The following is a 16,299-nucleotide window of genomic DNA, read 5'->3' on the forward strand; positions in this document are numbered from 1 at the left end:
ATCTTTTGCGACATGCCCTCATATTTCACTGCAATAGGAGACCGTAGCCCCACAATTAGCCTGATACTTTTTTAAAAGGGCCGCAATCGGTCTCCTACCCAGTTTGGAGGCAAAATTAAAGGTAGTCGCATTCACCTGCACCTGATCTCCCTTCTTTCTTTGTTTAAGGGGGCCCAATTTCAGCTGTTCATCCAATATGACCCCCAAATATGAGAAAGCATTGGTGCGCTGAATCTTGGCGGATCCTACACTAAATTGGAATATCTTTTTTGAGCGTGGGCCCACCTGCATAACATAAGGTCCTGATCCCCCATGAAGGTGGAAAAGGAGTCAAGTAACTTTTGTAGTCCCCTCAAGGTCCTATTCCCCTGTTCACTTAAACAAAATCTCTCCCTGCATGCATTTGAAGGCTGCTTCTTGTCTGTAGCCAATGTTTTTGATATAATATTTTTGTGTTAGCACACATTTCAAGGGTGCTTATAGTGGATATTGAGCCAACGCCAAAACTCAAACCTGGGCTCCCAGCTCTTAGGTCCACAGTTCTGCCCGTTATGACACAGCCCTGACTCCCACCGACCACGCACGCAATCTGGGAATCATCCTCGACTCAACGCTCTCATTGACCAAGGAAGTCAACACCGTTTCCTCCACCTGCTTCAACACCCTCCGCATGCTCCGCAAGATCTACAGATGGATCCTGAAAGATACAAGAAAAACAGTCACCCAGACCCTCGTCAGCAGCAGACTCGCCTACAGAAATGCCCTCTAAGCGGGAGCCCCGACCAAGCTCATCAAACGACTACAACGCATCCAAAACGCCTCGGCACGACTGATTCTCGACAGACCACGCCACATCACCCCCCACCTGAGAAACCTGCATTGGCTCCCCGTCAACAAGAGGATATCCTTTAAGCTCCTCACCCACGCACACAAGGCACTCTACAAGACTGGCCCAGCCTATGTCAACAGACGGCTCTCCTTCTACATCCCCAACCGCCAGCTACGCTATGCCGACCTCTCACTCACCACCGTCCCGCACATCCGAAGAACAACCACCGGTGGGAGATTCTTCTCCCACCTCACCACCAAGACCTGGGGCCTTATTTATGAAGGCCTTGCGCCGCCGGTGCGTCACTTTTAAAATGGGAAAAAGTGACGCACCGGTGGCGCAAGGCCTTCATAAATAAGACCCCTGGATCAGCCTCACACTGAGCCTACGACAGACCCAAGACCTGCTGACCTTCAGGAGGATACTAAAGACCTGGATGTTCGATCAGTAGCACCCCCCCCCCCCCATGCCTTGAGACCCTCATGGGTATGTAGTGCGCTTTACAAATGATTTATTGATTGATCCTGTCCTGCACCTTCACTTGTATTTTTATTCATGTCTTTCCATCTGTGCCCAGGCTCAAAATGGCAATTTCCTTCACAGACTCTGCTTTCCTTGCAGCTGGCCACTGGTGGACACAGGGACCATTACAGGTAATTGAATTACCAGCATTTCTCCTTCACCCCATTGCCATGTTTGTAGGTGTCAAACTCCCGGCCTTCATTCTGACGGGGGTGGTCTATTGAGACCCCTTGCCAGCGTGTCTCCGATGGTGGAGGTTTCATGAGATGCCTGGCTCTTGCCCCCCATGGTAATGGCTATCACCCGCCTTATTCCTCTCACAGGTGAGTTCCCTTATGGTGATTAACACCTTCAATTGCTTTTCATTTGCAGGTATGACAATGATTTGCCTTTAGAGGACCTCATTAGAGGGGCCGGAGGGGATACCTGATCCCAAGGGGATACCAGATATTACACAACACCGGTCAGACGAGATTTGGGTTCGACTTTGCGCTGTGTAAAATAAAAGAGAAAAGCCCCTCCCTGCTGGTTTATAATTGTTTCATGGTGGTTACTGTGAGCAGTGAACACACATCCAGATTTTCCTACATGGAAGAGGGCGAACAAGAAGAAACATTCTTTATGTTCAAACACATGTGTAATGGACAGAGCCCACAGCCATGTAGTAAATGATAAAACATCCAGCTATTTACACTGCTCAATCTGTCCTGGTCACATGATTCTATGATGGGAGTGTGGTTCTGTGCTTTGTGTTGCAAAATTAGAGCCAACGTCTAAGAGTGAGCCAATATCTGTCTGTCAGGAAACTTGATTGACTGCCAAGAAACAAGGCCGGTCATTCAGGGGTGCTGGGAATGAACCATACTGCTTTACAGGCCACCAAAGGTCTCTGTGCACCTGACCGATACTAAAGGAGGAGGAAGAAGACCTTGCTTTTAGGTTTCGGCTGCACAGCGATTGGGCTGTGCTTGTGAAATCTTGGTCTTCTAACCACTAATACACCTGCTCTCTTCTTGCAGTGTAGGCTGCACACTAAAATACATCACAGCTCCTCGTGGTGCATAAAAGAAAACTTCACCTCTAACTGTGAAGAGCATTGCTACAGCTCAAATCATAAATCTATAACAGAGTTTCAGTAACTTATATTGCACAACTTGTCAGAACTGTCCGGGACTATATTTGGTCACAGTCGGGGACTTGGGCATGGACTGCTAGTAGAAAAAGTAAGCAGAAAGAGGAGGTTCACAGTGCCCAGGATCACACAGAGAGTCAGAGGAAAAAAGTGATTCAAAGGGGATGCCGGCCAAGGGAAAAAGATAGTAAAGACTCAGAAAGGTCAGGCACTCATGAGGTGATTTAACATTCAGAATAGCCAACACCCAAGACAGGAGAGCGATATATATATATATATATATATATAACAACATTAACAATAAAGGGGGTGTGGGGTAAAGCCCTCAGAGCTCCATATGGTAAGACTGAAGCTCAGGAAGTTCCTCACCCACAATTGCTGTTCAGATTCTGATTGCAACTACCCACATATAGGATGTACATGTAAAAGCAGGGTCTGTGGAGCTGATACCTATGGTGGTGATATAAATGGAACTCAAAGACAATACTCACAGTGAACAAGAAACACCTCGTAGGTTGTCCGTTGGGCCCGCGGATCTTGGAGATCAAACAGGAACATGCAAGGAGGTAACAGCAAGAGGGTAGAACTAAATACACACACTGGTAGACAAGGAGTTAGCAAGGAGGAGCGCTTAACAGGAAAGGAGTATCCACAAAGGGCACACTTGGCAGAAAGCAAGTAACAAACATACAAGGAAACTAGAAGCAAGACAGCAGGAATAGGAAGAACAGCAAACCAGGAACTGGAACAAAGGTAACAGAAAGACATGCAGGGCTTGGGGAAAGGTGAATACAGAAGGAGAGAGGCTCAAGGGAGCACTAGAGAAGTAATGAATTTGGAATCAAGGAAATAAGGTAGCATTGCAGGCAGTCCAAGTTCAGAAACAAGGAATTAGCTAAGCTCAGGAATTAAAATCGAGCTGAAGGCAGTGCTGGTTCAGCAACAAGGAATAGCAATCGCTCTAGAATCAGGGAATCTAGGAAGCACTGCAAGCAGTGCTGATTCAGGAGAAGGAATAGCAATCGCTCTAGAATCAAGGAATCTAGGAAGCACTGCAATCAGTGCTCATTCAGGACAAGGAATAGCTATAGCTCTAGAATCAGGGAATCTAGGAAGCCCTGCAAGCAGTGCTCATTCAGGACAAGGAATAGCTGTATCTCTGGAATCCAAGCAGCACTGGCCGGCAGTGCTAGTTTTGTAGACAGGAGATGTCTAGAGCTCAGGAAAGGATGAGTCAAGAGAGCACTGCAAGCAGTGCAAATCGAGAACAAGGAAAGCTGCTGCTCAGGAACAGGAACAAGGAATAACTATAGCTCAGGAGCTCAGGAAAGAAGGTAGCACTGCAGGCAGTGTTAATTCGGGCACAAGGAACAGCTATAGCTCAGGAATCAGGCAATATCAAAAGCTCAGGAAACAGGGATAACAAAAGCTCAGGCAACCAGGATCGGTCTCACCAGAACACAGCTACAATGACCAACGCTGGACTGAAATGGGTTTGGGCTTAACAGAGCTCAAAGTAAGCACATGCACCAGGTGCGAGCAGGCTAGCAGCAGTCGGCCACAGGTGTGCTACATTCTTCCACCCATCCTTGGCCTGCAGGGGTGGAGGTTAAGCAGTAGCAAGGAATTCTATGTGATGGAGTTTCAAGCATGAGCAGCTGGCTTCTACAAAACCTTGGCATGGATTTGGACTGGATGGCAATTTCCAAGAAGCATCGAAATCGCTGGAAGTCACTATATATGCATGCAGGGGAGGGTCCGGAAGATTATTAGTACACTGGAATGTCACACAATTTGGCCCCCTGGTGGTGGGCATGAGAGTGCAGGGAGAGAATCATGACACTCAACAAACTATAACTTACAACAAAAAACAGCTTAATAGTAATCACATAGGCAAAACCCAATGCATTTACCAATGCTTGTTGGATTATGGTTTTTGTTTGTGAGGTCACTTTCTAAGCACTTGGGGCCTCATTTTACGAGGCTGTGCATCACTTTTACGCCGCCGGTGTGTCACCCTTTTGTGACGCACCAGTGGCGTAAAAAATGCGCCTTGTTGCGCCATATTTACAAAGTGACGCATCTAGGTAAATGCGTCACTTTCTAAACCCCGTCGCCACATTATACCTGCGCCAGGTATAATGTATGCAAGGGGGGCGTATTGACGCAAGAAAGGGTCGTTGAAGTGACGCAGTGAAATCTATCACATTTCACTGCGTCACTTCTAGGACGCAAATGTGTCAATATCTTACGCCTGCGTCACAGCAGGCGTAAGACTGACGCAGGCTCTTTCACATGAGGATTACCCCATGTGAAAGGACAAATTGCTGGAGTTGCGTCACTTTTGTGACACACTCCAGCAATGTGTCACTTTTGCACCATTCAGAAACGTCAGAAATTCCGACGTATCTGTACCTCCTTGCGACATGATGCGTCATACAGTAAATATGACGCATCAAACATATCGCAAAGAGGGCGCACTGAGAAGTGATGCATCAGTGCTTTCACGCAGTGATGCGTCACTTCTCATAACTGAGGCCCTTGGTTTGTAATGTTTTTTAATCGCATGATGTATCTGCCAAATTTGGTCTTAGATTGCTGGACTTTGGTTTGAATCTTTGACACACAGTTGCCTGTCATACACTTGGTGGGATACGAGGTGACCACACACTCTGGGGGTAATGAGCTAGGGTTCCACTGACTCGTTGATGACATCACTTTTTCAAATTTTATTGCAGTTACCCCTGATGAAGGGTTACATACCCGAAATGCATTGGGTTCTGGTGGAGCAATAGGTCTATCGCCATACATGAATTTGAATTTTCAATGGAATTGATGATGAAGTTTACAAATGATATATACTGAAGATTTATGCACCTAAACAACAAGTAAAGAAGTGAAATTGAAGAACTTCAAAACATCTTTTGTGGATTTATTAGGATTTGGGTAGAGCATCACCGGACTGGTTAGCCTGCCGGCTACCAGCAATTTCAACTAACACGTATGGTGCTCAGGTGTAATTGAGATGCCTTATTCTACATCAATGTTGAATACTGCAACCTTTTCCTAACATTTTAATTTAATTTAATTTAATTTTATAATTAGTTCTATTTTTTTCCATAGTATCGACCAGCAGTTCAAGATGGTTTGATCTATTTAGAGCTTTATGTAAATGTGTGCATTTCTCTGCTCTTAACTCTTTCTGCATGTGCTGCATTCTTCAGCTCACATTTAAAGAGAAAAACGCCTCTGAGCATTGGTTTGTCGCAGAAAGGTGCCCCTTAATGCGCAAAAGCAATCCTGGCTGTAACGTAGGCACCCTTGCAGCATGGTGCGTGGGAGCCTCGGTCGACTCTTGGCAGCCAGCACAGGGGGAGAAGAGGAATGCACCATAACTTAGTCGATATGGCTCATTCCCGCCCTCTCCATTGGAGGCGGCACAGCAAGTGCTGCATTGAGTTGCGTCAAATCTTTGTAAATCTTCCATCCCAAATGTAAGTACCTGAGTGGCCTTCGGTCCGGGCTTGAGAATCATTGATGATGTTCGCTTCCCAACGACGTCTTCACTGATACTCTGATCCTCAACCTCCTGGCAGCAAAAAGAAGAAAATCATATAGGGCAGTGATAATCAATGTAACTAACAACACATATATATATATATTGTTTAATTAAATAAAATCATAAACTCATATATAAGATTAGTAAATTATATGTGGTCCTATAACATAACAATTCTATCTCTAAATGTTTCAAGATACTACAGTTAATTTTTTTTAAATAATCGATAGGATGTTTGCGTCCGACAGAGCTCAGCAGAGCCTCAGTTGTTAAGCAGTGCTTGAAGGCCATCTTGAAACCAAAAGTGCCCTTTTTATACAAATTGCCATTAAAAGTTTAGTCTTTCCTCTTTAGCCAGAGAACAGTACCAAAAACAAGCATTGGCAATGCCAAAATGTTTGGCTTTAAAGGAATGTTTTATGTTAATATGACTTAAAGGAAAGACAAGGGAACACTACTCATGACGGAACCAGGGTGATTAAGTATTTTATGAAAAAACAGTGTCTCCTATGGAGAATATACTTAATAGTGGATTGCAATAAAGAGTGAAAATTCACATATATTTACAGGGATTATGGTGAGATGTCAGATAGAAATGAGGCCATAAACACTGATCACGTTTTTCAATAATTGTATTGAAATCTGGATTCACAGTGAAAGCGATTTAACATGAAATATCAGAAAATATTTACAATTGTGAAATGTGCCCCAAGTGAAATTATGAACCTAAAACTTAGAAATAGCATTTGTGAAACAATATGTGAAGGTTTCAATTAACTGTTGTTGTTTCCAAAAAAGCGACCACTCTTTTTTCTTTTTTTCAATACTTAACATCTAAATGTTGATAGAATGCCAGTTACAGTAGTTCACTTTTCTTAATTGTCGACGGCGTTTCGACCCTAATATGGATGTAGGGTCTCTTCAGGACCTACAATTTTGGGGACATCTACCGAGGTGGAGGGACCGACTGCAGGGGCAGCGGCGATCCCTCCGTAGCAATTAGGATGTGACTGCCACCCTGGTGGTCACATACCGTATATTTTACATTGCGGCGGGTGCTGCTTTGAGCAGCACCCGCCGCAATGTAAAATATGCATGTTTAACTTTGGCATGCACAACTTGGCAGGCACCGTGTGGTGCCTGCCACTGTGTGCTTGCCAAAGCAGGGGGGTACCATAGGTACCCCCCAAGTGCACCCCCCACCCCCCAACACCCTGGGGGCCCGCAACGGGCCCCCAAACACAAAAGACCACATGCATTTCAATGGTAGAGAAGCCGGAGTGGAAAACATGTCTCCACCTGCAACCTAATATGGCTGGCGGCATCTTGCAGACACGCCACCATATTTGCGTGCATACACCGCGGATCAGCAGGCGGACGGACTTGCCATCCGCCGCTGATCCCACCGGCATCCTAATGTCGTGGTGGGTGTTTGCAATGTCCGCGGCCGTGAATCCGCATCCTACGGGCCGGCAGTGGCTTCCACCGGCCTGGAGGATGCGGATTCACCGCCAACATAATCGACCCCTAAGTTAGGGAATGTTCCTCTAATAGTTGGAGATTTCAACATCATTTTTGATTCTTTATTAGATGGATCTTCTCCCACTAAATTTCGACCTCCTAAAGCATTTTCTACTTTTAAATCTTTTTTTAAAACTACAAAATTGGTGGATATCTGGTGATTGCATTTTCCTACGGAATTTTTTTGACCTTTTTCTCTACCCACATAACTCACATTCAAGACTTGATTATTTATTAATTTCCAGACAACTAATTAATTCTGTTGTTACTCCTACTATTGGCAATACTGATATTTTTGATCATGCCTTGATTTCCATTGTTCTACAATTTAATTAAAATTTTAAAGAACAATCCAGATAGGCATGATTACTAGTATTGTTCTCAATGAACAAAATAAACCAAAAATTTTAAATACACTTTAAGAATACTTCCAACTTAAATTGGAAGGCTCTACATCTATGGTGTCTAGATGGGACGCTTTTAAATTTTAAAGCCTATATCATGGGTGCATCCATTTCTCTCATGGCACATGAAAACAAAATGTTCAATGCAAGAATTAAGGAATTGTATAAACTAATTTCTAAATTTGAGACACTTTTTATTACCTCCCATAACCCTCAATATTGATTTTAATTCGATCCTTAGCAAAAGACCTGGTGTTCAACTATCTAACTCTAAAGCCAAATTCTGGTTTAATGCTAACAGAGCTGGGCGGCTTTTTGCCAACTATTCACATATCAAAAAAGATAAAACACAAATAAATTCAATTCATGGCCCCAATGGGAAAATTGCATTATCGCAAAATGATATTGTAAATTAATTTTTAATTATTACGCTACTCTATATAATATACATACATTTGATGATCCTTCTTTAATTGACTCTTTTTTATCTAAATGCAGTTTACCCAAGGTATCTCAAATAACTAAAAAATAATTAGATTTACCCATTACTGAAGATGACATTTTATTAGCCATTAAGTCTCTTAAACAAAATAAATCCCCAGGACCGGATGGCATTCCAGCACAATTTTATAAAGAATTTCAGTTACAGCTTATCCCTCATTTATTTAAACTATTTACCTTTTTTAGTTCTTCAGGGGCTACCACAGGTTCTTTTACTGAGGCTTTGATTAATGTACTATCTAAACCTCACAAAACCCTATACTTGTGTCAAATTACCGTCCTCTTTCTTTATTAAACTAAGATTGTAAACTCTATGCCAAAATACTTGCAACTAGGTTAACCGCTGTTTTAGATTCTCTTATTCATCCAGAACAGTCTGGGTTTATGAGGAATGGATACTCAGTGTAATAACACAACAACGTCATTACATGTTATAGAACAAGGGTCTACTTTATCCTTACCATCATGAGTACTTGCATTGGACGCTGGGAAAGCTTTTGATAAAGTTCATTGGCAATTTTTATTTCACAATTTTATAGCATTTAATTTTGGTGATTTATTTATTGGTATGATATCTGCTCTTTACTCTACTCCTACTGCTTGTTTATTTATTAATGGCCAAATTTCAAACCAATTCCCTCTTTACAGAGGTACCAGACAAGGATGTCCACTCCCCCGCTTTTATTTCTTCTTGTAATTGAACCTTTGCTTGTTTCCATTAAGGAAATCTAATGCTATTGCTGGTATTAATATTAATCAGGTTAATAATAAAACATTAGCATATGCAGATGCTGTACTTTTATTTATTAGCCATCCTGTATCCTCATTCCCTCCTTTATTAGACATTATTTCCTCTTATTCCGAAATTTCTGGTTACACGTTAAATACTAATAAAACTGCATTTTTCCATCAAATATTCATTGTACGCCAGATATGTTACCCATGAAAGAAATATTTTGGCAAAGAGATACATTTGAATACCTTGTCATTTTGTTATCTTCATCTATAAAAACAACTATATCATTAAATTATGAATCAATTTTAAGTTATAATAAGGATAAAATATCTAAATGGTCTTCACTTCATTTTTCATGGTGGGGTAAATGGACTCCATAAAAATGACTAAAGCACAAACATTTTTTTATTCCATAGCCATGATTCCTACTCTATTTCTTTCTTAACAACTACCTGACTTATTGTTTCGTTATTATCTGTTCATGTTTGGTGATCATCGGTTATTTTTACTAGAAGAGGAGCCCAATTATCTTTGAATGGTATTAAGCATAATTCTAATTCCTATCATTTATTTTTTAAACCAATTTATTATTATTTCTCTTCTTAAAATATATAGTTCTCTACTTATTTATTGATATTATAATTGCTTTAGTCTCTTTTTGTTAGTAGCTCTACTTTAATGATTATCAGTAGCATATTTATAACAGTTTTTTCTTCTTTCCTTTTAATTTTTAGTAATTCTAATACTATATTATATTGTACCTGTTTAAATTTAATTGTTCTTTATATCTATGCATTCTTATTGGAAAATTTGTATAGTGCTATTTTTTGTATTGTCAATGTTTATTATAAAATGTAATAAACTATTCTGAATACAAGAACGCCATATTCCTAAATAATTGAATAAAGTAGTGTGAAACAAATTGCTGTTAACCAGAGTCCAGCTCTCTTTTGCCTGATATTTCAATTCCCCAAAGATTATTATTTTTGTTTTAGCTTCACTGGCTCTGCGCTTATTGAGCTGGTTGTAAATGTGAAGCTCATTCAATGTTCGCTGAAGCTCCACCTTTGGATCTGAGATCATGGCTCTCAACAGAGATTTTGGGATAATCCATTTTGCCAATATGAATCCCAATATATTGTGATCCACTCTGTCGACAGACAACAAATAGACTATGAAACAAGTAAAAAAGGGGGAAAAACAGATTTATTGATAGGTATATGTGCTATGTACATTAGCGCCAAGATATTGTTTATTGTGCTACAGTTAAGCCTACAACTGGTCTGAGAAAATAGAATATTGTGCTTGTGACTGGCCCATTGTTCTAACTCCTCCTTACCGTGTAGGATTTGTCTTGTACATCTAGTGGTGCAATAAGGCGATCATTTTTTTATTTTTTCTTCATTTTAGGAGTTTTATATAGTGCTGACACGAACCATGTTTTATCAGAGAGCTTTACAGCAACAAACATGACAGAATCATAGGCAGTCATAGTACACTAATAAACAGAGATCCTAGATAGTTATCAATTTGAAATATTGTCGTAAAAGGTCAGTTCAGACAGAGTGGAGAAGTTCCATTCAGGAGTTGAGGATCGGAATAGCGAGGAGCTTTGTGGCAGTGATAAGTGGGGGATTACGAGATCATTATAGCTGTATTTTGCCTGTAACCTTTCCGAAATATTGGATTCAAAATGTAGCCTTTTCATGAGTCTGGATCTAATCCTAGTACAAATGTTGCAGAAAATAAGAAAAAGTGTATTTTCGTCCATCTCTGGACTTATATAACGTGGCCAGGACCCCAATAGGTCCTGGGCCCCTTTGCATCTGCAGGTTCTGATTGAATGTGTCACTCGGTTGACGGTGATGACATTATCCTTCTATGGATATTTGATCAATTAATATCTGATCTTGCTAATTATAATTTTGACAATGCATGTGATGGTTGTGGGATCCTCATGAGGATCGAAAGGGTTTAGATGTGTTTAGTTCACATGAGTGAAAATACCATCTCCCGTCTAGTCACCCAAGATCCACATATGGAGGCTTCTAAGTCGTTTACCAGCAGCCAGAATCTGGCTTGGTCATTTGGTCTGAAAAGTCTGTAGAGATGGAGCCACTGTGCATCGTTATGGTTTCTCTTTTCCATCTACTACTGTTTATGGAACAAGTACTTTAGTTTAGCAAGACAAATAAAGTTGAGGGATGTAGGGCAGTTCATCTTCTTGTTTCTAGGTAGCGGACAAACCTCTGTCTTATTGCTTTTACCTGGCTGGGAACCAGTAATTAGAGGTTCTCCGCTTAGCAAATGTGTCTGTGGCACTTGCATGCTGCAGAACCTCATGTAGAGATGTGATAACCCTGGGCCAAGTGACTATGGACACAGTATGTGCTGCACAGTAATGCAGTGGCCCCTTGAAGCTGCTTTCTGCTCCTGAGTATTTAGTGCATCAAGGTTCATGGAGATCTATTTCAATCTCTTCTGATGGTGATTTCCACACCTTACTGCATTTTAAATGATCACTTCCTGTCCAATGAATTATATGAAAGGAGCAAGACAAATGTATAATCTATCTTGGTAGCTCTGTTGTAGGTCTCAGGTGTGTTTTGATGATCAGGCAAAAAAATCTAGATTTGGTAAGGACTGTAGACCAAGCAAATTAGGTAAATTGCTGATCTTGCAAGTTTCAGTATTCTTGATATTAAAGAGTTCTTCTTCAGCATGTACAGATTATCTACGCTGGGTTTCATCAACTGGCAGTAGGTTGAAGTCACAAGTAATGGCCATCTCATGCCTTGAGTTCCTAAGTAATATTTCTTTGATTTCTTTGAGAAAGTCGAAGACTACCTTTCTGTGATCATCTAGATTTTAGGTTAAGTAAATGTTTAGACTCATGATGGAAAAAGTTATATTACTAAGGTAACATTGGTCTAGTGTAACAGGTTGAGGTGAGCGGCTAGAGAAATTGCTGGGTGTAATATTAGGGCCCGACTCACAGAACTAACTGAACCCAAAATCCTAAACTTACAACCATTTTGGTATTCACAGAAGGCGCTTACTCATTTTGGTATTCACAGAAGGCACTTACTCATTTTGGTATTCACAGAAGTTAGGAGTCCTAACTTTCTATTTCTATTTCTATTTCTATGCGGAATTTGTTAAGCGCACGGACACCCAGGGGTTTCATGGCGCTGAGGAAACAGAGAAGAGGATTCGGAGGATGTAGAGTTCTAGCAGTACGCTTGTTGAAATAGCCAGGTCTTTAATGCACGTCTGAACTCAATCAGCTTAGAGCTGCTCCTGATGGACAAGGGCAGAGAGTTCCAAGTCTTTGGGGCGAGGTGTGCAAAGCTGGATCCGCCAAGTCTTTTCTTTTTAAAGGTCGGCACCTTGAGAAGGGATAGGTGGGCGGACCGGAGCTCGCGGGTCGGGATATGTTTGATGATAAGTTGGTTGATGAATCTGGGGCTTTTTCCGTGAAGAGCCTTGAAAATTATGCAGCCTGTCTTAAAGATGATCCGATGAGTGATGGGGAGCCAGTGGAGAGAGGCCAGCAGAGGTTTGGCTGACTGCCTGCGGTTGCTCCTGAATATCAATCTGGCCGCCTGATTTTGCACAATCTGCAGGCGTTTAGAGATGGTGAGGGGGAGGCCGAGGTAGGTCGAGTTAGAGAAGTCTAATCGCGAGAGGACTAGCGCGAGTACTGTCTGGATGAGGGCAGAATGAGACAACAGATGAGCGATTTTTTTTATTTTTCTCAATTGAAAGAAACAGGAGGAGATCACTGTTCCGATCTGGGTTTTCAGAGAGAGATCGGCGCTGAGAGTGACCCCAAGGCTTTTCGCTGTCTGGGATGGAGAAGGAGGAGTGCCCATGGAAGGTGGCCAGAAGTGAGGTCCCCAGCTGAGTGCGCTGTCACAGGGGAGTACTAACTCAGTCTTTCCTGGGTTTAGCTTAAGGTGATTCCGATCCATCCAGCTCTGGATGTGCAGCATGGTCTTTTGGAATTCCTCGACGGAATCCGGGGAGTTGAGGGGGAATATCAGCTGTAAATCATCAGCATAGTTAAAAATGATTACTTTTCTGTTTTTCAAGGAGTGCAGGAGGGGTTTAAGATAAAGATTAAAAAGTAAGGGGGACAGTGAGGAACCCTGTGGGACACCGCAAGTGGTTGGTAGAGTGGGGGCTGTGTAGTTCTCCAGCTTTACTGCCTGATATCTGTCCGTCAGAAAGGATTTAACCCAAGAGAGGGCCGTGCCACTGAGGCCGGCTTGTTCGACACGGTGTAACAGAATGGTGTGGTCCACCGTGTCGAACGCGGCCGATAGGTCGAGTAGTACAAGGGCCTGGTGGATTCCGTTATCGGCATTGGTCCTAAGGGTGTTCTGCACGGCGAGGATCACCGCCTCGGTGGAATGTGCCTGGCGGAATCCAGCTTGGTTGGGTTCGAAATAGTCAGATATCTCGATGAAGTTGGATAAATGGCTGGTCACATATGCTTCCAGAAGTTTTGCGCAGTAGGGGAGGAGGGAGATGGGACGATAGTTAGCGAGGTTGGAGGGGTCGGCACCTGGTTTTTTTATGAGAGGGATCAGGGTGGCGTTTTTGAAGGAGTCGGGTACCGTACCCTGTGATAGGGAGGTGTTCAGGATAGGGAGTATACTCTGAGGGAGTTTGGTGTAGACCTCTTTCAGAATGTGCGGAGGGCAAGAATCGTTGGGTGAGCCCGATTTTACTCGGTTCATAAGTTCCACTAGTTTGAGTGGGTCAATGGGGGGGAAGTCTTGTAGGGAGTTGGGATTTCTGCAGATGTCTGACTCGTCTGCAGGGTGGTTGGTTTGGATGCTGTTTTTTATGTTGTCAATCTTCTCCTTGAAGAAGTTGTTGAGTTGGTTACACAGAGTTTGAGATGCGGGTTGGGAGGGAGCTGTTCTGGTGTCATTGCAGAGGTCGTTGACGACTCTGAAGATTTCCCGTGATTTGTTTTTGGCGTTGGAAATTTTTTCTGAAAAGAAGGTAGATTTCGCCACTAAGATTGAGTCCTTGTATTTTTTGCGGGCTGTCTTATACCGTGCTCTGTCAGAGGCTAGGTAGCTGTGTCTCCACTTCCGTTCGAGTTGGCGGAGTTCTAGTTTCTGTTTTTTTAATTCAGCAGAGAACCATTTGTGGGCGTCCATGCGGCGGGCGCGAGAGAACTTGGTCAGGGGGGCATGTTCGTTACATGCGGAGAGGAGCCACTCGGAATGCGTTTTGTCCATCAGATTGATATCTGGTAGCTGGGTGGGAATGGAGTTGGACAGAGAGGAGAGAAAATCTTGGAGGTTTAAAGATCTCCATTTCCTGACTGAGCCTCCAGGGGGTGCGTGGTTTTTTTGATGACCTTGAGTGGTGATAGAGAATTGCAGTAAGTGGTGGTCGGACCATATGCATGGTGAGGCCGTGGGACAGGAGGTGGAGATGTTATGAGACCAAATATGGTCTAAGGTATGTCCCTTTTCGTGGGTGGGGGTCACGACATGTTGGTGAAAGTTTAGGTTGGAGAGGAGTTCAAACAGTTCTGTGGCGTGAGGTCCAGCATCAGCGTTGTTATACCAGTAGTTGAAGTCTCCTAAGGCCATGACTTTGTCGTGGTCGACGACTAGGCCTGCTATTTGTTCAGACAAGGAGGCAGGGAAGGAAGGCATGGATGTGGGAGGACGGTATAGCAGTACTAGCACCATAGTGCCTGTCTCGGTGTCAGATTTTATAACTAGGTTATCCGAGTCTGGTAGGTCTAGATGGGGTAGGGGGGAAAAAGTGTGGTCTTTATGAATGATAGCGGCCACGCCTCCCCCAGTTTTGCCTGGTTTTCTGTTTGTAGACAAGATGTAATAGTCTGATGGCAGGGCCGAGAGTATATCTGGCAGGGAGTCTGTGGTGAGCCATGTCTCAGTGACAAAGAGTATGTCGGGGCTGTCCGTTTTCAAAAGCAGGAATATGTCGAGTTGGTGTTTGACCAGGGATCTGGTGTTGAGGTAAAGGCAGCGAAGAGGAATCCTAAATGTCTTCTGTGAAAACCAAAAGTCTTAAAGTTAGCATTTTTCTCAGTTTAGGAGTCTGAGAAAAATCCTAACTTTAAGACTTTCTGTATTCACAGAAGACATTTAGGAGTCCTAAAGTTAGAACTCCTAACTTCTGTGTATACCGAAATGAGTAAGTGTCTTCTGTGAATACCAAAATGGTAGTAAGTTTAGGATTTTTTCTTAAGTTAGTTATGTGAATCAGGCCCTTAGACTCTAAGATGGTTGTGGCATGGACTTATACATTACAAATTTATTTGATTTTATTGTCAGTTGATGGACCTCCAGAGACCCTTTGATTGGGTGTGGTCCAATGTTCTAAGTTTCTTGGCATATGATATTCCAGTTAGTCAGGAATTCGTATGCCTCACCATTGCCTAACAATATATTGAGGCTACAACATTCCAAGAAAGGAATTTGAGATGGCTGTTGCTTGTTTTGCTCTTTTTCTAGCAATTTTTAGAATGGACACCTACATTTTTGGCAACCCAGATCCAGTTGTTGTCTATGGACGATATTTTGTTTTCTGCATCTAGGTGATTTAAAATTTGGATCCTAGACATTAAATATGGTTCAGAATCACCTTATGCTGTTGTGATTATTGTCTGAAACTACGGAGGGAGGTTTATATGCTTCCTTGGCTCCAGGTAATCGGTCAGGATACTTTATATGTTTCACACATCGCAGCATGATGACCTACTGAGTGAACAAGTCCTAATTTGCAAAATATGATTTCAGATGCTTCTGAAGAGCCCCAACAATCCTGAGACACTTGTTTTTAGGTCTCTCCTACGCAGCGCGCATGCGTTGCATTGGAAAGAGACCTTTAGAAATCGGGCCTGTTTTGCAGGCAAAATCGTGCACGTGTTGCATTGCTTTGAATGGCAACGTGTGCACGTTTGGCAATTCCCTTGCGTGAGCGAGTGGCACCATGTGTTAGCAATTATCGCGCTCGCTCATGCAAGGGATACACTGCATGCTTTCGGGCGCACTCCCTCAGCCCCTACTTGCGAGAGGCGTGCACGCTTGTTATTTT

The 16,299-nt window shown here is 42.7% G+C and overlaps 1 protein-coding gene across 1 annotated transcript in view; it reads right to left on the reverse strand.

The window, feature by feature from the left end:
* LOC147700479 (putative cation-transporting ATPase 13A4) overlaps positions 1 to 16,299 on the reverse strand; it is a 941,662-nt gene that overhangs the window by 421,608 nt on the left and 503,755 nt on the right. Inside the window, exon 15 of the mRNA XM_086929645.1 lies at positions 5,986 to 6,072. Within this exon, the coding sequence (XP_086785771.1) occupies positions 5,986 to 6,072 (87 nt within the window). The remainder of the gene's footprint in view (positions 1 to 5,985; positions 6,073 to 16,299) is intronic.

The sequence above is a fragment of the Lissotriton vulgaris genome, chromosome 7, assembly GCF_964263255.1.
Source record: "Lissotriton vulgaris chromosome 7, aLisVul1.2, whole genome shotgun sequence".
Taxonomy (NCBI): domain Eukaryota; kingdom Metazoa; phylum Chordata; class Amphibia; order Caudata; family Salamandridae; genus Lissotriton; species Lissotriton vulgaris.